Source organism: Tachyglossus aculeatus, chromosome X3, assembly GCF_015852505.1.
Source record: "Tachyglossus aculeatus isolate mTacAcu1 chromosome X3, mTacAcu1.pri, whole genome shotgun sequence".
NCBI classification, from domain to species: Eukaryota; Metazoa; Chordata; class Mammalia; order Monotremata; family Tachyglossidae; genus Tachyglossus; species Tachyglossus aculeatus.
The window spans coordinates 24,729,408-24,752,832 of NC_052099.1; the positions used below are offsets into that span (position 1 = coordinate 24,729,408).

Genomic DNA, 23,425 nt, shown 5'->3' on the forward strand with positions numbered 1-23,425 from the left:
GTCTCGATTGGGCCTTGGAGCAGACCATACACAAGCTGAGCCTGAAGGTCTCAGCACCTGAAGAGCAATAGAGGGTAAAAAGGCCTTTCCTCCTCAGTTTCTAGCAGCCAATTTCTGGACACTTGCTTTCCTCCATTCTGACTCCTTTCCTCCTTCCCCAAACTTCCTCCTCCCTGGCCCAGCTGGAAATGATGCCATCATTTGGCAGATCCCTGAGCTGACTGCACATTCACAACCTGGGAGCCGGCACTGGAAGGCATAGAGGAACTCCACCCCGATTCAAGTCTTTCTCTTGAGGGATGCCCGCTTCTCTTTCTGAGTTTGGTCGGCTTTCTTCTTTTCCTCCTCCTCTGCTTTTCTCCTCTCCTCCCTCACCTCCTTGTACTTCCACCTGGGAATCTGGAGGTAGGTGCCATTCCGGGTACCGCTGCCGCTCTTCCGCCGGTCGTGCTCCGGCTGGAAGGTTGCCGGAGGCGCCTTGTCGATCCGGACCTTTGGGATAACAAAGCCCGGCCTCACGCTGCTTCTCCTCAACAGGTGGAGGGGCAGGAGGCTGGTCTTGCGGGTGGCCGCCGGGCCCGCCTGGGAAGCTGTGCTGGGCAGAGCCTGGAGGCTGGCCCTCCTGTCTTTCTTCTTGGGGACCACCACGACCCAGGAGTTTGAAAACACCTTCTCGTAGCTGTTCACGGGGTCCCTCTCCTGAGATTGCAATTCCTGGGCCCTTCGCCACCTCAGGATCTCCTGCACCGCCAACCGGCGCTTCCCCACGCAGGGTGGGCTCTCTGGGCACACCGTCCGACAGGATGTCGCCACGAAGGGGCTGCCCAGCCCCGTCGTCATCCTGACCATGTGATCGAGGGCTCCCTCATCCGCGGGCTCCCGGGGGTGGCGGAAGAACAGCGTGGCCCGCACGCAGCCCGACAACCTCTGCAAGCAGCTCTTGGGTTCCACCGCCTTGGCCGTCGTCTCCTTCAACCCGGGCCACTCCGGCTTGTACCACTCACTAAACTGCTCGGGGCAGGGCCGGTCCAGTAGTCTCTGAATGAGGGAGGCCGCTTCATACCTTCCTGTAAAACATGCCCACTCCCGTGCGTTCATTTTACGGGTGGGGTCGGTCGCGTGAATATTCGCCCCTGGAAAAAGACAGCAAAATCAAGGATGAATTGAGCCCGTGGAAATTTTCAGGGGGACCGGTGTGGGGGAGAGAGGCGGTCCCTTTTATTCTTAGTTTTAAGTGGCATGAATCCAATTATCCGGTAGCCCATCAGGCACCACAGTTACCTTACCTTGACCAAGCTGATTCCAAAATTCAACTTTTCTCGACTAATTCTTACAAAATCCCACCAATTTACACTCCCACCCAAGCCTTCATTTTGGCATCATATTTCAGTGCTTTACAATCTCATGTCTGAGCATATCTACAGTCAATCCCATAGACGGTGGTATGTCAGTGCAGAGTCGCCTTGTTCACCTTGTGGAAAAGCAGCGTGGCTCAGTGGAAAGAGCCCGGGCTTGGGAGTCAGAGGTCGTGGGTTCTAGTCCCAACTCCCCAACATGTCTGCTGTGTGACTTTAGGCAAGTCACTTCACTTCTCTGGACCTCAGTTCCCTCATCTGTAAAATGGGGATGAAGACTGTGAGTCCCACGTGGGACAATCTGATTACCTTGTATCTACCCCCCGCACCCCACCCCGCATGCTTAGAACAGTGCTTCGCACATAGTAAGCACTTAACAAGTGCCATCATTATTATTATTATTGTTATTATTATTCAGCAGCATAGTGTGCTTTGAGAGTGTAAAAAGGAAGACCAAGATGTGGTACTTCTTCTCTTCTTGATTTGAGGCAATAATATTTAAGACAACTCAGAGGGAAACAAACAGGTTTGCATCATTTCACTGTCCTATCTCTCCACTGCACTATTGGAGATCTACCCGGAGTAAGCAAGGGTGGGTTTTTCTTTCAGATATATTTTCTAAGAATGGCTAAATTGGGAGTAGTTATCATCATTTAGAACAGGAAAATCAGGAAATACCTCATTAGCTGAAGTATGATTTATAAATTAATAACTAAAAAAGGAAGGGGCAGTAAAAATGTCACCATACAAATAAATGGCGTATTAAAATTTAATTAATTGCATGGCACTTAAAAGGGAACAAACTGCAAAATTAAAATCTTAATGAACAATTCATTTTTTGAAAGAGGCAGTTTTCAATTGCTAATGAAAAACAAAAGGAATGCATAATAGATGTAAAAAGTTTAGGCATCTCTTCTACTATGAAGTAGGTCCCCTATGCGATCTTGGGCTGCCCCAGAGATTCAAGATGTCGAAAACTTTCTGATGCAAAATACTACATAACTCTGGACTTTCTGGTGGGTGGATAGTAAATCAGAGTGAATTGTCTACCCAGAGGTCCCATATTATTCTTAATATTAATTATTGATGAAGATGTGGGCATTGTAATTAAATCATTCATGAAATACTAAGTAATGTTTAGCTTCCTCTTACAAGGGAGGGAACCACCCTGGCTCATCTTAAGATGAGAAGTCCATCTCTTGGCCCTCACAGTCTTCACGTTTGGTAAAATAAGGCTCCCCGGATTCACTTCACTCACACTTTCCCTCTGAGCCCAGGAGGGAATGTGGAGGAGAGAAGAGGGAGGGAATGTGGAGGAGAGAAGAGGGAGGGTTTGACCGGTAAACAGTCCTGCAGATTCTCCTCACAAGTATACCAAGAGTGTCCCTTCGAGAAAAATACAACCAGAGTAGCCTCTAGAAAGCAGCCAGGTGGTAGCTGATTCTCACTTCTCACATCTCCCATTTCTATCCAAGGAAAAAGGATGCTCTGGGGGGCAGGAGGGGGAGGGCATGGATAGCTCTTATTCAGACCAAATGGAAGAATCAGTTCCCATGTTAGGAAAATCATAAGCTTATGCAATATCTGACACCCAAGAACACGCACACACACACATATCCAGGCATGAATTTCACCATCAGTGGCACCTTCAAGTATAAAGAACAATTACACACACACACACACCCTGACATAAGAGGAGCTCAAAGTTCTTCAGCAACATCATCCATTAAATATTAATCTTCCACTGCAATGACCACTAACCACCATGCTAAAATGCTGGGTGAAGTAGAAGAAACAAATGCAGGCCTGGTCTTCTAGAACCTGCAGTCACAAGGCAACATTGATGCAGAGAAGCCTGGAGAATGGTGTGCAGTTAGAGAACGATGTGCAAACCAAGAGGTTAAACAACAGCAAGAGGCCAGGAATAATCACAAATTTTATTTCCATTTAAAACAAGAAACCAAAGCAAGGGGAAATTTAAAAGCTTCTCCAACAAGGCCCAGAAAGTTAGTAGCAGGGGACAGAGATTCCCCAACCAGTGTTCTCTCAAAAGATTTAAAAACAAAATGTTCAGCGATGCTAAAGGCTATATTCTGAATAGTTCTTATTTAGCAAAACGAGAGTCCATGCTCAATTTCTTTTGCCTTCAAACACAAAGGGCACCAGAAAAGGCTCAAAGAAACGACAGTGTTTTCCCTCACTGCCTAATTTAACTTAATGAAGACGTGCAGTTCGAACTGGCCTGAGGCGAGCACCATATCTCTGAGCTGGCAAGTTCATCGTGTGACTACCCTCATGGCCTGTGTAAATTCCTCATGCAGCCAAATTCATTACAACTTCACTAATTGGGATCAGCATGAATATGCAAATCTTTTTTAAGATGTTCAGCTGTCTAACTCACCATTTTGTGTGTGTGTGTGTGTGTGTGTGTGTGTATATATATGTATATATATATATATATATATATATATATTACTCTGGTTTGGGGTTCTGCAGCTCCTTTTCAAGAAACATATGCATGTTCACTGAATTCTGGCTTTTGGAAGATGAAATCAGGCCCTGAATACTGTTGCTCGGGGTAACATATTCATACAGATCTGTCACTTTGGGATATTAATATTTTTTGAATTACCATGGCTTCCATCCCTTGAGATTGTAATTGGCACAGCTGGTATGCCTACTTTTGTGCTGAGTAGCCACTGTACTACTTTCAGTGAATCAGAATTTCAAAATTCAGCATGGAGAAAACACTGGATTGGGCTATACTTTTTTTATTAAATTCATTCATTCATTCAATCGTATTTATTGAGTGCTTACTGTGTGCAGAGCACTGTACTAAACACTTGGAAAATACAATTCGGCAACAGAGACAATCCCTATCCAACAACAGGCTCATGGTCTAGAAGGGGGAGACAGACAACAAAACAAAACAAGTAGATAGGCATCTATAGCATCAAAATAGATAAATAGCATTATAGATATATACACATCATTAATAAAATAAATAGAATAATAAATATTTTCAAAAATACACTAGTGCTGTGGGGCGGGGAAGTAGGTAGGGCAAAGGGAAATTCAGTCAATCAATCAATCAATCGTATTTATTGAGCACTTACTGTGTGCAGAGCACTGTACTAAGCACTTGGGAAGTACAAGTTGGCAACATATAGAGACGGTGAGCCAACATATAGAGCCAACAGTGGGCTCACAGTCTAGAAGGGGGATACAGAGAACAAAACCAAACATATTAACAAAATATGTGAGCCTCAAATTTCTACTATGCATTTGGTCTGCTAGATCAGAAATAAGTAAAAATGTAATCTTAAATATGTGCCTTCAAGCTGCGTACTTTAAGAAGATCTAAACAGTTTTGGGGGGTGGGGAAATCTGATAAACTACTTAACAATTCTTAAAAAGAAAACCTGGCCCTGCTGAAAAAAAATAATAAATCAAGATTTTTGAGACAGTCAATTCTCAAAGGAATACTAAGCACAGCTGGTCAGCTTGGAAGAATTAAGATAGAGTACATTTTTCCATCCTAGGCTTCAATAAATTTGCTACAGTGCTTAGCTTCTGGTTTTCAAGCATGCTATCCCAACTTCCAACCAGTCACTAAAATCGCCACAAAATAAGCCCAATAGATCCTACCATCCCCTATCTTCACAATACACTGAAAATTCCATGTGTCATAACAGCAAGAACTATATCTGAGTCATAAGCTACCATTTTAGGGGGTGGGAAGCGAGGGACAAAGAGAGAGAACATGCACAGGAACTGAAGAGAAGGAACTTGAAGACTTCTGCCGAATGGTCTACAGGAAAGAGCATGGGGTTGAAAGTCAACAGACCCAAGTTCTAGTCTCCGCTCTGCTCCAGACCTGCTGCATGTGATCTTGGGTAAGATACTTAACCTCTCTGCATCTGTTTCCTCATCTGTAAATCGGAGAGAAAAATATCCACCTCTGCCTACCTACTTCACAGGGAATTTGTAAAGATGAAATGACATTACTGATGTGAAAACTCTTGGGGAAAATAAAAGTATTCATCCAATTCAAGGTCTTTAAAGAGCTCAGTGCTCCCATTAACCAGAACCCACTTCTATCAAGAAGGCCTTAACCCTCTAGAAGATCTTAGTATGTGGTCCTTAACCCAGACCTGGTCTTTGAATGTAGCAAGGAATCATTAGATTATTGATTCCTCCAAGTCCAACGTTTGACCAGGGACTTTGAGCTTGACCAGGGTCTGCTGAACAGCACAAAAAGCTTGCAAATTTGGCTCTAAAGAATAGAGGAAAATGAATCAAAATAGCTTTAGGGGAAGGTTTGAAAACCGTGGTAGCAAAACAAAGCCCCAGAGCAGTTCAAAGTGCTGGAAGAGACACCAGTGACTGGGTTCAAGAACAAGAGGAGCCCCACTGTTCCTTAATAACCATGCTGTGTGGAGCGGTGTTCTTAACTACGGATTCTAGAATAAGGGTTGTTTTGAGGACCAAAAATAACAGCAAATGCTCAACTTATTTTCAAAGAGGTAAAGTTACTATGAAATTTACAAAACACTTTTATGCATCCTTGAAAGGTTGGAAATTGTAAAACGAAAATCTTTGGCCTTTCACGGTTATGCTGTGATGACACAGATTCCTCTTTCTCCATTACAGCTAGGTCAGTCAGTCAATTGCATTTATTGAGCACTTACTGTCCTAAGCAGTACAATAAAACAATAAACAGACATATTCTCTGTTCCCAACGAGGATTTGTTAAGAACTCTGTTCCAAGCACTATCTTAAGCACTGGGATAGACACGGGATAATCAGTCAGGCCCCAATCCCTGTTCGGACAAGAATTTAATCCCCATTTTAAAGATGAAGAATTCGAGGCACCGAGAAATTATGTGACTTGCCCACATCAGGCAAGTGGAGGGGAAGGTTCTAAATGTAGGAAAGATTCTCTGAATAACAACCATTCAAAATGAACGACTATTCTACTGAACCCCTTGTGGTTATGTAATTGGATGCTTGTTCTTGGAGTCTCCATATTTGGGGGCAGACAGGATAAAGGGAATTTGTTCCCAAACCAGGCAGAAGCAGTTGAGGCCCAGCGTGTACTTACCGGCCAACATCAGGGCTCGGATGCACTCTGTACGACCTTGCATCGCAGCTTTCATCAGGGCGGTGTACCCAAATGCATTCCTCTTCTCTAGGTCCAGGCCAGGAAAATAGTTCAACAGGTAATTGGTGATGGTTACGTGCCCTGAAATGATGAGTATATTTCTGTTTAAAGGGAGAGGGGAGAAGGGCGAGTGGTAAACCATCCCTGCCTCTAAAAAGCACTCTAGCAAGAAATTCTTTTGTGGTTCCTTCCGATGAAATTACCACCCCTGGAAGCTAGCAAATGCACAGTTATATAATAAACTCTCTTTCTTCAATTTTTCATAGTTACTAGCCGTCATTATTCACAGGCACAGCTGGTGGGTCAGAACAAACGAACAAGCCGGAACCCAAAATAAAATTCAGGTAGAATCGCTGGGGATTGCTTTGCAGAATTAATTCTCGGGTTACTAAACGGCTCACCAGAAAACCGTTTCCGAAAGCAGGCCTGGGAAGGGATGGGATTCCAATGGAACCTTTTGACTGCCAGTGTCTTGACCCGGTTTGTGACCCAGATCAATCTCTCTTGGTATTGGAGTGAAATGGAGATACGGCTACTTTTATAACTGTGGCTACCGCAGTGGAGAAGGATGGGGAGGGAGGAGGGGTGAGGGAGGAGGAGGGGGAGATGGGAGGACAGGCCTCTTTTTTGACCCTTCAGATGGAGTGGGCCGGGTTTGCAAGGCGCAGGTCAGGGAGAAATGTGATCAGGAGCCTGAAAGCAAGCTTTCCTAGTCCTGCCACCCATAAACACTTTAATAAACACTAGAACCTTCACCTCACGCCTTTCCCCCTCAGTAGCTAGATACATACTTTTAAACTCAGTTACTTCCCCCTCCCTGTAACTTATTTTAGTGTCCATCTCCCCTGCTACATAATAAGCTCCTCAAGGGCAGGGATTGTGTTACTGACCCTATTGTATTCTCCCAAATGCTTAGTGCAAGCAGTATGCACTCAATATGTACCATTGATGATTGAATCTGGCCACAGCTACTGTGCTCCATCTTTTCAACTCCAAATCTAGCCACAGACTTGCTGCGCAACCTGGGAAAACATATCACTATTTTTTGCCTTACAGTCTCCATTTACAAAACGGAATATCTTCTGTCCACACACTTTCCCAGATGCTCTGAAAGTTAACAGTGCCCCGGACAATAACTCTCCCTGACTTCAAAGCCTTATTGAAGACACATGTCCTCCAAAAGGCCTTCCCAAACTAAGCCCCAATTTTCCTCATCTCCCACCGCCTTCTCTGTCACGCTGACTTGCTGTCTTTGCTCTTTCCCCCTCACAGCCCCACAGTACTTATGTACATTATCTGTAGTTTTATTTATTTGTCTTGATATCTGTCTCCCCACTTCTAGACTGTAACTCATTGTGGGATGGGTATGTGACTTTATTGCTACATTGTACTCTCCCAAGTGCTTAGTACAATGTTCTGTACACCGTAAGTGCTCAATAAATACAGTTGAATGAATCTGTTAGAAAATTCTGAATGACACAGAAGAAAGGTCAGAAAAAAGTGGAAGGCATCGGTGACATCATTGCCTTGCACAGGGGTGAGAAAAATGTGTACTAAACACTGAGGTAGAAACAATGTGATCAGATAATGCTCTGTCCTCTGTGAGGCTCACAGTTTAAAGGAGAGAGAAAATTGATATCTCATTCCCATTTTATAGATGAGGAAACAAGCGCAGAGAAGTCAAGTGATTTGCCTAATATCATACAGCTGGCAACTGGCAGTGCCGGGATTAGAACCCAGGCCTTATAACTCCCATGCCTGTGCTCTTCCCTCGAGGCCAGCTACTTATCATCTCTCCTAGAAGTTTCCATCTTTTCTCCAAGGAGTGATATTTAGTTGAGTTGAGTTCCCTGGCCTCCCTCCAAGTGAGGAAGGGAAGGAAGAGGTTCTCTATTTGAGAGCCAGAATGTAACTCCAGGCTCTGCCCTGGTACAAGTGGCTTGTCCATTCTTCTCAACAACTGCTTATCAATCACTAGATCAGGGGTCTTTATTGAACGCTTAGATGGCCCAAGTTGGCTTCCCGGCCATATTTTTTTTTTAAAAAAGCAGAAATTCTACTTAAGGAGGTTTTGGCTCTGGTTGGGTGCATTTATCAAATCCCTGCCTCCCTGCAAACAGGAACGGAAGCAGTGGGGTTGCATCGCTGTGTTACGGGGCTCATGCATGGAAAACGAATGAATATCGGACCTTCAGTGTATGATTTATGGATTCTGACAAATATCTGGTGCCTTTTCATCTCATTTACACCATTTTTCCCCTTGTCATTTATTTTGTGATGGTTTAAAAGTTGGCATAATAATGCAAGCTGTCAGGTGGCTGGAACAGCTTAATTGCTGTATGCTGTAAAAAAAAATTTTCTTTGATCTCATTTTGTAGTCCAGTTGAATGTTTTGTGGTGCATGTCAGTTAAATTTAAGCAGGAATGTAAGTGGAGCAGATTGCAATTCGTTCAGAGCAATTAAAAAAAACCCAAAAAACAAATAGCATATCTAGTGCAATTTTCAACGGAAGGGCTTTGCACTGACAATTATCATAGCATTTTTTTTGGAAGAAGAGAAAGGAGGAGCAATCGAATATCCATAATACAAACTGATCGTTCGACATGGTTAGCAGTGTTTAATTGGTTTCCTGCTCTCCTGCTCTCCTCGGGAGAGTCATCAGATAGCCAATGAGCGTTGATTATGGGTTTGATTTTTCAATGATCCATGAAATTACTCAACTCTCTGTGACATGTGCCGGGCCTGGAATGAGGGGCTGACCTTTGTGGTTCAGGTCATCTTGTCCCACAAGATAAGGGTGGGTTCACCATCCCCTGTGGATCGGAATAGGGAGAAATTCTCTACTTTCTTGAAAGAAACCAATCGTGGGGAACCTGAATCTGCTTTAGTAACCAACAGGCCTAAACTCTTCTTCAAATGAGGTGCTCTTGTGACACTGGACTGTGGCTTCTATGCTCACCATGACCCTGAATCTTTCGATATGAGCATCTCAAGTGAGATGCATATAAATCAACTGAGCTCCTCTCAAAATCAACTCCATTCCCTGCTAAATTAAGAATTTTTAATGATGATAATAATAATAATTGGTTTTTGTTAAGTGTTTGCTATGTGCCAGGCACTATACTAAGGAAACTGGGTTGGACACAGTCCCTGTCCCGTATGGGGCTCACAGTCTAAATCCCCATTTTACAGGTGAGATAACTGAGGTACAGAGCAGTAAAGTGACTTGCCAAAGGCCACAAAGCAGACAAGTGGCAGAGCCGAGATCAGAACCCCTGACCTTCTAACTCCCAAACCCGTGCTCTAGCCGCTATGTCTTGCTGCATAATAATAATAGTGGTATTTGTTAAGTGCTTACTATGTGCCAGGCACTGTACTAAGCCCTGGAGTGGATACAAGCAAATAAGGTCGGACACAATCCCTGTCCCACGTGGGGCTCACAGTCTCAATCCCCATTTTACAGATGAGGTAACTGAGGTACAGAGAAGTGAAATGACTTGCCCAAAGTCACACAGCAGAAAAGTGGTGGAGTCGGGATTAGAACTCAAGTCCTCTGACTCTCAGGCCATGCTCTTTCTTCTAGGCCATGCTGCTTCTCCCTTGAGGGCAAGGAAGCATGTTTACTAACTAATGCCTGACTTGCTCACGGTCAAACAACAGGAAAGAGGCAGAGCCACAAGCCCATGCTGGGTCTCGAACTGACTTAGACATTGGTAGCGAACAGTATCAGCAATAATGTAACAATGATAATATTGATAAAATGTGATTCCCTGGCCTCCCATGTCCTATGAGAAGCTGGATATTCCCCTCCTCGCAAACCTCCAGTGAGTCCCTGCTCCTCATTTAAAACAAAACTCCTGGCCATTAACTTTAAAACACTCCAACAGGGGACTCCACCAAATGTATCCGCTTCCTTTTCTCGCTGCATCCACTGTTTGTGCATTCCAAAGACAACTCCCTATGTGTCCTTTGCTATCAACATTCTCACCGTCAATCATAAGCTTCCGAAGCTTGAGAGAGCAAAAATGCATGGAGTGGAAATTTCCACTATTCGTTTCATTGTTCTCTGTTCTAAAATGGCACCAATTACTGAGGTGTCTTGGACCGAACCTGGAGTTTTGATTCTACGACTAATTTTTAAAGGAGATTTTTTGCACGACACATAGCCAGGGAAGCCTAGCCATTGATGTTGTCTCCAATAGGCCCACTGGTATATGTCACCGTTTTGCATCGCTATGCCCACAAAATGTTCATCCTACTCTCCTTCACTTATACACACCTCCTTTCGGGTCATACGCAGGAACAATGTGTACACTATCATCATCCTTCCTGGGCCTTCAATCAAATCTATTTATGTCCCAAGTGCTTAGTATGGTACCCTACACATAGTAAGCGCTCAATAAAGATCATTGATTGGTTGATTGATATATGGGTTTCTGAATGAATATGTGAGAATAAAACCTTAGTGGACCCTCAAATTCTATTGTCTGACACAACAGAGCCTCGTGCTTCAAAGGTGTTTCCAATCTTCAGGAGGGTGTCTCTGTCTTGACGCACCCCAAAAAATAGGGGGATGGAAACTCATTACAGCAATTCCATACATAAATATGTAAATGAGAATCCATGGCCCAAATGAACCCAGAATCTGCACACGATCACTTCCAGACAGACTGCCCGTATCACAGGAAACTCGGACTTGCATTCTGTTTGCCTTGCTCCATTTGAGCAAGCTCTTATGGGGAATATTTATCAGGAGGAATAAGCTGGCATTTTCACATTATGCTGTTCTCTTTGTCAGTAAGAAAGCTACTTAGATGTCAGCATCTTGCAAAGCTGGGTTGCAGCTATAATCTGCAGTCCAGGATTTTCTAAAAGTTATGATCCATACAGAAATTCAGAGGCTAACCACAACTGACTCAGAAAACTCTTCCCAGGCAACTTCTTTCCAAATGTTGAATTAATTCAATGAAGAGATGCCGCTTGAGATCTTACATGTGACTTAGAACAGTGCTTTGCACATAGTAAGCGCTTAATAAATGCCATCATCATCATCACCATGTGACTGCTCTGTTTCGTTGAAAACGAGAGAAGGATTAAAGAGCTAAGAGCTATTAAAAAGTCTTGGCCATCAAAATCAAATAGTTATGGATAGAAGATTTTAATGGATAGAAACATAGTGTGGATTGTGCAAATCTGTGAGGTTCCCTAACTTTAAATTTGCCTTCAGGTTCTGGAAAGTCAGTTGGTTTTGCTTGACCTTGAGGAGACTTCTAATCTCCTAGGTGACTATTTACTAATTAGGATGAGATAGAAAGCATGAGCCTTAAAATCTTCAGAGGTGCCAGGGACAGGATGTTTTGAGAAACAGGCCTTTTTGATGCTATCAGACTCTCTGAGAACTACATTTCCCAGCTATTAAGGCTTACTTGATGGATTCTACTTTGCCAATCAATCAGTCTTATTTATTGAGCCCTATACTGTGTGCAGAGCACTATACTATGGTCTTGGGAGAGTTAGAAAGCAACAGAGTTGGCAGACATGCTCTCTGCCCTCAAGGAGCTTACAACCTCCTTTTTAATAGATGCCTGAATCCTGGTACAGCTCTGTCTCTAGACTGGAAAAAAATAGACTGCTGAGTTTCAGCTTCGGTTCAAGCTAAAACACTAAAAGAAAGTTTGATGATTTTAATATGAAGTGATTGATGATGATGATGATGATGATGGAGTCCCCGCTGAATTCTTACATAAGAGAAATTAAAAGGCACCATAAGTACAAGTGAATTCAATCCAGTAATAACATAATAACTGCATCGTAACTGCCGAGAGTAACTTTTCAAAGGTTTTAGTGCTGGTGTCAAATTAGCTCTCAGTTGCTATGATAGGCTCAATTTGTTCAGGCCAGCATTTTAAAAAACCCAATCTGATAACTAGAGAAATGAAGGAGGAGAATCATAATTTTACAAACCTTAAAAGTAAGACTTTTACGTTATCTGTTAGATCAAGCAGTTATGGATAGAAGATTTTAAAGGATAGAAACATAACTTGAATAATGCAAATCTGTGAGTGCCAATAGTGCAAATCCCTAACTTTAAATTTGCCTTCAGGTTCTGGAAAGTCAGTTTGCTTTGCTTGACCTTGAGGAGTCTTCTAATCTCCTAGTTGACTATTTACTAATTAGTGGCTTCCTTCTTCTAAGTCCCTGATTTTCTCTTTTCCAGCAGCACCAAGGTTCTTGGCTTAGCTACTCTGTTCAACTTCAGGTTTCTTTAAGAAACAGAGAAAATGAGGCCCCACGTGGGGCCATCTGATCACCTTGTATCCTCCCCAGCGCTTCCAAGTTTTCAGGCCAGGGCTCTGCCTATAGTACATGCTCAGTAAGTACTACTGATTGATTGAACTTAATTTCAAATACAAAAAAGGGAGCTTGAGAATCCTGAAAGCATTGTCCTTCACCAACCTTGCTGAAAAGCTGAATCCCGCCTAACATTCAACAGTATTTATGGAACACGAACTGTGTACAGAGTACTGTACTGGGGAGTTCAGAGAGGACAACAGATGATATGGCCGTAGCCTACAGGGAGCTTGCAGTCTACCTGCCAGAAAAACCACAAAAGCATGCCAAGCTTGAGAATGTGGGTTTGTTGCCTTTATTTTTTCTTAATTCCCTCACTGCTTTTTATATGTGAATGCATCAATTGTTCTTTCATTCTTTTAGAGTAAGGTTGCAGTCAAACAGTGGAGAACTGCTATATATAGTCAAACATAAGTCTCTTTGAAGACAGGCTACAAAGCAACATAGGCCCTAGTGGAATAGCAGAGGCACCGTTATTCCCAGAAGAAAAACTAAATACCTGGGAACACAAAAATCACTAAATTAAGAACGTCATTAACAAATTGCTTTCTAAGGACAGGACCAAATCTTGTGAGGGGAACTGGAAAAGCTCCCCTAGGATGTAAAGGCAATCCTATATCACATAGTGATCCCGGAATCTGATTTCCTCAAATGAAATGCACATCACCAACCATTCAGTCTTTCTTTTACTGCTATTCATGAAGTGTTTCCCAAACAATGACCCCTGGTTACAGCAGTATGACTTGGAGAATTACAGTGGGGGCCACCACATACACACTGAAAAGTATGGGGTATCCTCAACTGAGAAAGGTTGGGATGCGCTGATCTTCAGCACAGGATAATAATATTCAAGATGGTATTTATTAATCGTGAGCCCACTGTTGGGTAGGGACCGTCTCTATATGTTGCCAACTTGTACTTCCCAAGTGCTTAGTACAGTGCTCTGCGCACAGTAAGCGCTCAATAAATACAATTGAATGAATTGAATGAATTCAATCGTATTTATTGAGCGCTTACTGTCTACAGAGCACTATACCTAGCACTTGGAGGAGTACAATATGACAGAATTGGTAGACAAGTTCCCTGCTCACATTATGCTGTTATTCTTTGCCAAGCACCATGCTAAGCTCTAGAGTAGATACAAGATAATCAGCTTGGATACGGCCCTTGCTCAGAGGGGCTCACAGGCCAAGACGGAGGACAAACAGGTATTTTATCCTCATTTTACAGATGAGAAAACTGAGGCACAGGAAGTTAGATGACTTGCTCAAGGACACACAGAAGTCAAGTGGCAGAATGAGGACCAGGCTCAGGGTCACCTGACTCTCAGTCCTTGCTCTTTGCATTAGGTCACACTGAACATTTTAGGAATACAATATGTACTTCTCAAGTTACCCTCTGCCTTTAGATCATACACTGTCAAAGCAAATATGTCAAGGTACACAGCTGTGCAGTCCTTCCCTGAAATAAAGAAGCCTGTGGAAAATTAAAGGCTATTCATTCATCTAAGGAAGTCTTGTTGAAACCCACTGTCTTGCCTTTTCCTGCCTCATTAAATACTATTAAGTACAATCCTATGGTTCCCATCTTATTTATAAAGCAACATGCAACTGTTAAATAATATTCGCAATGTTTAGAAATACCGGTGTAATGGGGGATAGGTTGAGTCTTTGGGGAATCCTGCACATAGAGTCCTAATAGTCCCAGGAGTCATCCATTGCATCAACCAAGCATCTGGGTACTCCTACCCCTTTATCTCCTGTTTATTATTGCGTAGTACTCTGCCAAGCTCTTTGTACAGTGTTCTGCACACAGTAAGTGCTCAATAAATATGATTGAATGAATGAATGTTGCACAAATGTCCATATTTTACACCTTATAATAATAATAATTATGGCATTTATTAAGTGCTTACTATGTGCAAAGCACTGTTCTAACCGCTGGGGAGGTTACAAGGTGATCAGGTTGTCCCACGGGGGGCTCACAGTCTTAATCCCCATTTTACAGATGAGGTAACTGAGGCCCAGAGAAGTTACGTGACTTGCCCAAAGCCACATAGCTGACAATTGGCGGAGCCTGGATTTGAACCCATGACCCCTGACTCCAAAGCCCGTGCTTCTTCCTACATTTAATTTATTTCGGTTTCTGTCTCCTCCACTGAACTGTTAGCTCATTGCGAGCATATGTCACATCTACACATTCTACTGTACTCTCCCCTCTGCTTGGGCCACTGCTCTGCACAGAGTTCACAGTTTGCCTAGTGCAGTGCTCAATAAATACTACTGACTGACAACCGATTGATCAATCAATCAATGGTATTTAAGCATTTATTGTGATCCATTCAAACAGAAGAAAAAAGCCAATTCAAGAATTTAGTAGCTTCTTTACTACATTCTACCCAGTAGGAGCCAGTATAATTGACTAAGAATCCCCAAGGCGCAATTTCAACCTATTAGTCGTCAAAGCAACTGCCAACCGTGTCACTTACAAAAGGAAAAGACACACACAAATACTCACAGGTACTCCATCCTTTTAGTTCCTTGAGTGAATGCATCCCCAAACAACTGTAGTTATGGCACAAACCCTCTGGTTTAGAGCAAGAAATTCTAAGCAGACATGAGTTCTTTCCTAAGAACCAGCTACCGATATGCACTTAACCAAAGCCACGCATGCATCACTGTCCCCAGCCCTGGCAAGGAAATGATGGATTGAAATTTAGACATTTGGCTCTAAACATCACCGGTCTCGATCTTGTTTGCCTGCAATGTAACTCACTAAACGAAGCCGTAGAGGGACCTGTAAACTGTACAGAGAAATAATTTTCTTTCTGCAGCTGCATCCTTAATTCCCTGCGGGGCTGCCAGTGCCGAAGGACCCCTCCACTCCAAGGATACCTGTCCCTAAAGTACTCCTGGTCAGATGCACGAGCACTAAGGAGGAATCATAATGGCCATTCCCCGACTTTCCCTGGAAAAATAGGTGTGTGAGAGGGGAAGCCAGGCTCTGCACATAACTCAGGGAACCATTTAGACTTTGCTGCATTGTATTATCGTTAAGAAACGTAACAGTAGCTTGCCTATTTTTGAAGAATTTTGATATTTTCTAGTGTTTAATATCCAAATGCATCTTTCCGGTCTAAAGCATCAGATTTTAGGGGGGATCATCATCAGTCCGAGGTTGACTTGATTGGGCTTTTTTGATTTCCTGCACCGTGTTGTCTTCTCTTCTAGGCCAGAGCCAGATCCTGCAGTTCTTTTGTAGCTCTTCACAGTCTGGGTATGGCTCTCTGCACACAGTGGGAATTCAATAAACAAATACTGTTGCCTGACTAGGAAGAGAATGAAATGCTGGCATAAGACATATCTCCCATTGCTCAAAAGTCTTGCCGATTCATTCTCTTTGTGACTTTAGATGCAATGTTCCTTTCTGTGGCTAGACGATTGACTCGTCCAGGAATTGTTTACTGCTGGAATCTTGCATTCAGATTTATTCAGCTGACAAACCAAGTGAGCGAGAAAGGCTCAGCCAGGCTCGTGGGGGCTGTTTGTTCAGAGAACACAACCAGATACACCACACCACACCACTGGAGAGTTGATTCTGATTCTCCTTAGGAAGAACAGAGATGGGCTAGGAGGGGAATTACCTTTCAGTCAAAATCTTTAGGCAACACGCTGGACTTTGCCCACCAGTTGCCTGTCTTCACCTGTTTTGGTCTGTCTCTCACTTCCAGCCACATTAAACATTCAAAAGAGTAAATAATTTCAAGAAAAAAATACAAGACTCTATGGGCAGTCTGTTCGGATAACTAAACAAAAATGAATCCAAGTAAAATTTCAAATTATTTCAAGCGTCATTCAATAGACACAGCGTTAAATGCACCATGCTTTCTTTTCTCAGTATGAAAGCTGTCTTAAGATTGCTTTTTTTTGCCCCTCTTGGAGTATTGCTCCTTTTGTCCTGTAACTGGTATTGATTTGATATAAATACTCCATTAGCCACTTAGGTTAAACAACATAATTCCAAATCAAATACCAAAAAGCAGCAATCCCGGTGTTTTGCATTTATGAAGTTATCTTTCATTGGAGGATAATACCAAATCAAATACCAAAAGCAGAAATCCCAGTATTTTGCATTTATGAAGTATCTTTCATTAGAGGATGAAACCAAATCAAATACCAAAAGTAGAAATCCCAGTATTCTGCAATTATGTAGATCTTCCACTGGAGGATCTCTGTATGTTATTCAATCTTATTTATTGTGCGCTTACTGTGTACAGAGCGCTGTACTAAGCACTTGGAAAGTACAATTCGGCAACAGATAGAGACAATCCCTACCCAACAACGGGCTCCAGAAACGTGACCTCATTACTCCGTACAACATACCCAAGGGAAAGATAAAGTATATTTTTATCCACATTTCTCATATTAAAAAACTGAGGCCCAGAGAGGTTCACTCATTATGATCAAGGGCAGAAAGAGTATCAGAGCAGAATAAGAACAAAAGCAAGAACCCTTGACTACCCATCCATCACTCATTTCATACTTGGTAAATGGCCATTTGTTTGCCAAGCCTCAGTGAAGGGTCAGCATAAGGGATAATAATAATAATAATGTTGGTATTTGTTAAGCGCTTACTATGTGCAAAGCACTGTTCTAAGCGCTGGGGTAGATACAAGGTAATCAGGTTGTCCCACGAGGGGCTCACAGTCTTCATCCCCATTTTACAGATGAGGGAACTGAGGCCCAGAGAAGTGAAGTGACTTGCCCAAAGTCACACAGCTGACAAGTGGCAGAGTCAGGATTTGAACCCATGACCTCTGACGCCAAAGCCCGTGCTCTTTCCACTGAGCCACGGAGCTGTCTCATCGACCCCTACAAACTCACAGACCACATAATCCTCATGATTGTTGCTGATCAAATCTACCATCCTACTGTATTGCACTCTTTCGAGAGCTTAGTACAGTGCTCTGCACAGAGTAAGCGCTCAATAAACACCACTGATTGAGGAGACCGGAGAGTAACAACAATCTACTGGTTTCCTCCAATTCACCCCCACCCCGTCCTCTGCACTTGGGCCTCTTTATATTTCCAACGGTTAAACATACCTCCCCCTGGCTTCAATGTAATGCTCACGGGAAGAGGTGGAGACTACCAATCAATCAATCAATCAGTTGTATTTATTGAGCGCTTACTGTGTGCAGAGCACTATACTAAGCGCTTGGGAAGTACAAGTGGCAACATATAGAGACAGTCCCTACCCAACAGTGGGCTCACAGTCTAAAAGGGGGAGACAGAGAACAAAACCAAACATACTAACAAAATAAAATAAATAGAATAGATATGTACAAGAAAAATAAATAAATAAATAAATAAATAAATAAATAAATGAGTAATAAATATGTATAGACATATATACATATATACAGGTGCTGTACTCCTTACCAGAAGTAAGGAAGTGCCTGCTGGGATTTTACCCGCAGGATTATCCATTGCTAGTGAAGTTCTGACCAACATATCACCTATTGGGTCTCATATGATGGACAAAATCAGGAGGCATCCTGAAAATACCTGGTTGACATGGGGCAGGAGAGACTGTTAACAAGTACCAAGGTGGACACTCTGTCAACTGCCTACCTGCTTATAGTGCTATGCCTGGTATCAGCACCATGCTGTGGTCACTCGAGCCATTAAAGGGTATTGGCTAGAAAATTTTTACAAGAATTTTACACTCTTTCCATCTCCTCCCGCATTGTGAGAATCAGCATGGAGTAGTGGACAGAGAGCTTACTATGTGCCAGGCAAATTGTTGGACAGAGTCCCTGCCCCCCACATGGGGCTCACAGTCTTAACCCCAGTTTTCTAGATGAGGAAACTGAGGCCCAGAGAAGAGAAGTGATTTGCTCAAGACCAAACAGCAAACAGGAGCCGGAATTAGAATATCCGAGTCCTTCTGACTCCAAGCCCGTGCTCTATCAGCTAGGCCATGTTGCATACCTCAATTATTATTGTTGCTACTCTTGTTACTCCCCAAGCCTCCCCTACTATGCAGATCCTTCCAGACCATATTGCCAGGAACCCCCAAAGCCACAGGGCAGTAGTAAGGACAAGGTGATGATGTCCCAATTCTGCATTTGTGGGAGTCCTGTGACATGTGTGGGTGGAGGGGGGGGGGGGGGGACGACCCTCAGGGCACAAGAAAAGCCAGAGTGGCAGTGATAAGACAAATCTTTTTTTAAAAAACAAAAGAAATAAAAGGAGGGTTTGGAGCTATGGGATCTGGCCCGGGCCTAAATGAGAAGATGCAGGGGATGAAGGGGATAGATGGGTAGTCTTGGGGCCTGACACTTGGCGACTGCAGAGTGGCCTAGTGAAAATAATAATAATATTTATTATTATAGTATTTGTTAAGCGCTTACCATGTGCCAAGCACCGGGGTGGGTATGAGCAACTGGGGTGGGTACAAGCAAATTGGGTTGGACACAGTCCCTGTCCCACTTGGGGCTCCCAGTCTCAATTTCCATTTTACAGACGAGGTAACTGAGGCACAGAGAAGTCACACAGCAGACAAGTGGCAGAGCCGGAATTAGAACCCATGACCTTCTGACTTCCAGGCCTGGGCTCTAGCCACTTTATCACAGGCCTTGGAGTCAGAGGATCTGGGGTCTAATCTCCATCTGCCACTTGCCTGCTGTGTGACCTTGGGAAAGCCACTTAACTTCTCTGTGCATCAATTTCCTCACCTGTAAAAAGTGAAGATAAGATACCTGTTCTCCCTTCCACTTAGACTGTGAGCCCCATGGGAGACAGTGACTCTGACAGATTCTGCTTCACTCAGTTCATTCAATCATATTTATTGAGCACTTACTGCGTGCAGAGCACTGTGCTAAGCGCTTGGGAAGTACAATTGCATTGTAACTACCCCTACTGTTATTGTACTGTTATTGTAGAGCAGTGCTTGACACACAGTAAGCTCTTAACAAGTACCATAACCACCAACCATTACTCCAGCGGCTAATAGAGTTTTGTTAGTAAATGGTGAAAAAATACCACAGTTACTACTGTTATTATAGGGGGAGATTAAAGTAATGGTGGATTGATTGATTGTGCCTCAGTTACCTGTAAAATGGGGATTAAGCCTATGAGTCCCATGTGAGACAGGAATTGTGCCTAACCCAATTATCCTGTCTCTACAGTGCATGGCACACAGTAAATTCTTAACAAATACCGCAATCATCACAATTATTATCAAAGTATAATAGAGCATAATATCATTAACGTATTGCAGCACCTGCAATGTGACACAGCGGCATCAAGTGTCTTAAAATATATGGTTCTTCTAGACTGTGAGCCCACTGTTGGGTAGGGACCGTCTCTATATCATCATCAATCGTATTTACTGAGCGCTTACTATGTGCAGAGCACTGTACTAAGCGCTTGGGAAGTACAAATTCTATATGTTGCCAACTTGTACTTCCCAAGCGCTTAGCACAGTGCTCTGCACACAGTAAGCGCTCAATAAATACAACTGAATGAATGAATGAATAACGGGAGATTCAAAGTTTAAAAGAGGGGCAAATAAAGGAAAATGTAAAAATTAGTCCTACCTGGATGACAGGTGGCAGTGTCATCATGAATGCAAATATAAGATGGTGACACTTAATCGGCTGAGCACCCCATCTCCTGCCTGCCCCAAACTTCCCCAATATTGGGGTACAATTCCAGCCACCCAGTCCACCTGCCCAGGCCCTCTCTCTTCTCACCTTCCTGCCGCCTGCCACCAAGTATCTTCAGCTGCTAAATGTGCTAACGCTCTGCTCGCTACAAGGAAAGCCAGAGTGGCAGTGGTAAGACAAATCTTTTTCAAAAAACAAAAGAAACAAAAGGAGGGTTTGGAGCTATGGGATCTGGCCCGGGCCTAAATGAGAAGATGCAGGGGATGAAGGGGATAGCGTTCACAGTCTTGGGACTGCTAGTCCACCAGAGAGCATTTCAATTCCTGTCCAAGCCACTAAGTGCTTGGTGCTTCTCCCCATTAGTACATCTCTGCCTGGATCCTTATCGCGCTCGCGGGCTAACAAATGTAGACGACACTACTGAGACACTGCCTTGTCCGGACACTCGGTTTTCCTCGGCCACGCTAACCCAATTCATCCAGAGCCTGGCAGTCCTGAGAGCAACAGCTCTTTTCCTTATTTGTGACAGTTGACGGTTCTCGCCTCCCTGCGATGAGGAGCTCCATCTCGGCTTTTTGCTGTCATTTTTCGATGCTCCGGTGCTACCATCTGATGGATCTCAATGGAACTTCAGGACTGGAATGGCAGTTTTCCCAAGCCACTTAGGGATGATTAGGGAGATGAGATTAGGAGGACTCGCCCCACTGGTCTCATCCCTCCTAAAAAAGAGGAAAGCCTGTGATTCTCACCCTAGGAACTACTGAGCGTACTTATGGCAGTAATCTGGTACTTTCTGTGAACCTGCAAAGGAGTTTAATGTTAACAAAATCAAAGAAACATTAAATATGTTCTCTTGCAGCCGGAAAGGTTTCCTCTTTGTTTTAAACCTTGTTAAAGTGCTGGGGCAAAGAAGTCCTTTTTTGTTTGTTTTCAAAAAGGTGGCTTAGTGGAAAAACAGAGGCCAGGCAGTGAGAGGACGTGATTCTAGTCCTGGCTCCTCTACTTGTCTGCTGTGTGACCTTGGGCAAGTTACTTTCCCTCAATTTTCTCACCTGTAACATACTACTACTACTACTACTACTACTACTACTACTACTACTACTACTACTACTACTACCACTAATAATAATAATAATAATGGCACTTATTAAGTGCTTACTATGTGCAAAGCACTGTTCTAAGTGCTGGGGAAGTTACAAGGTGATCAGGTTGTCCCATGGGGGCTCACAGTCTTAATCCCCATTTTACAGATAAGGTAACAGAGGCACAGAGAAGTTAAGTGACTTGCCCAAAGTCACACAGCTGACAATTGGCAAAGCCGGAATTCAAACCCATGATATGGTGATTAAACATTTGTTCTCCTTCCCTCTTGGACGATGAACCCCATGTAGGCCAGGGACTGAATCTTGTATCTACTCCAGGGCTTAGTACAGTGCTTTCACATTGTAAACACATACCACAGTCATTATCATTTTCAAAATTAACAGATAAAACAGTAGTATCTTCAACCTCCTGACATATTTCTCACTACTCTTCCTCCAATACTTAAGATGCACGGTATTGTCCGTGAGTCATTCTCTAATTCTTCAGAGACAGCTACCAAATTCCGCTACATAAATGCAGACATTATTCGTACCGGTGAAATGAAGAGCAAAATCTTACCTGCCTGTGCCGCTGTAATCAGAGCTGTGTTCCCTTCGTTGTCCTGCCAGTTCACATCAATATGGGGACATTGTGCTAAGGCTATTACAATATCCACAAAACCTTCGTAGCAGGCAACAATAAGAGCAGTCTAAAAAATAAAAAAGGGACTCAGTTCAGAGAGGGCAGATTCATTAGCAACAGCAGCATCCACAGTAAAAATTAGTAAAAATTCAGTACAAATCATTAGAGGATGGGGACGCAAACTGCCGAAAGGATTTAGTCCCTGCCCTCAGGGAGTTACCATTTTGGGTTAGACAAGATATGTGCACGCTATTGTTCTCTCCTGAGCACTTAGTACAGTGCTCTGCACACAGTAAGCAGCTGATAAATACCACTGATTGACTAATAGTTCTGCTACAGTAGGGTAGTTGTATTCTCAAACAACCTTGAGTTATTAAAAAATTGCATCGCGGTAATCACAGTAACTGCTGCCATGCGCATGAGTTAAGTTTCTTCTTCCATTACATCAACTTGCGCTGACCAGAGGGTTGCGTTCAGCCAGACCAATTGTGTTTTGGAAAAACTGTTCTCTAGTTCTTCCAGATCACATAACGAGAGCATGCACTAGAGGAGAACTGGGAGCCAGAAGGACCTGGGTTCTAATCCCGTCTCTGCCACTTATCTGCTGTGTGACCTTGGGCAAATCTCTTCACATCTCTGGGCCTAATTCCCTCATTTGCAGAATGGGAATTGAATACCTGTTTTCCCTCCTACTTCAAACCATGAGCCTTATGTAGAATCTGATTAACTTGTATCTCTTAGCTTAGTACAGTTCTTGGTACCTAGTAAGCACTCAGATACCACAAATATTATTATTATTATCCACTGTAGTGTCTTTTTTTAGTTAGACTGTTGCCATGAATGTTGTTCATCATAGCAATAGAACCTTGGTTGTATATAGGGCTTTTCTTCATGAACTTCACAGTACTTAACATGCACAGAATTATTCTTGAAAACAATTTATAAGGTAATGGGGAAACAGGAATTATTATTCCCAACTCATTTATCTTTTCTTTAGGAACATTGCCAAAACCCCCAAATCTCTTGGGAAATCAGAAAACCATTTAAAACCATATAACAGATAGACTAGGATTCAGAGAAGACTAGACATTACACATGCAGCCTCGAGCTAATAATTATTGCTTAATGATAATGAGTTTGGAGGGAAAAAATGATGA

At 43.1% G+C, this 23,425-nt stretch overlaps 1 protein-coding gene across 1 annotated transcript; it reads right to left on the reverse strand.

Moving 5' to 3' along the window:
- Positions 1-279: 279 nt before the first annotated feature.
- On the reverse strand, positions 280-22,310 carry ANKRD33B (ankyrin repeat domain 33B). Its single transcript, XM_038770505.1, has 3 exons — positions 22,206-22,310; positions 6,460-6,600; positions 280-1,133 (listed from the first exon to the last, which is right to left on the reverse strand). Exons 2-3 carry the CDS (start codon positions 6,512-6,514, stop codon positions 280-282), a joined length of 909 nt encoding a protein of 302 aa, XP_038626433.1. The 5' UTR covers positions 6,515-6,600; positions 22,206-22,310.
- Positions 22,311-23,425: the final 1,115 nt, after the last annotated feature.

What these genes read in the sequence shown, in the direction of transcription:
- ANKRD33B (XM_038770505.1), bottom strand. Translation starts at nt 6,514, where the DNA reads ATGAAAGCTGCGATGCAAGGTCGTACAGAGTGCATCCGAGCCCTGATG. An exon ending in CCGAGCCCTGATGTTGGCCG is followed by an intron (nt 1,134 to 6,459) that starts GTAAGTACACGC and finishes GTCTTTTTCCAG; the next exon opens with GGGCGAATATTCACGCGACC.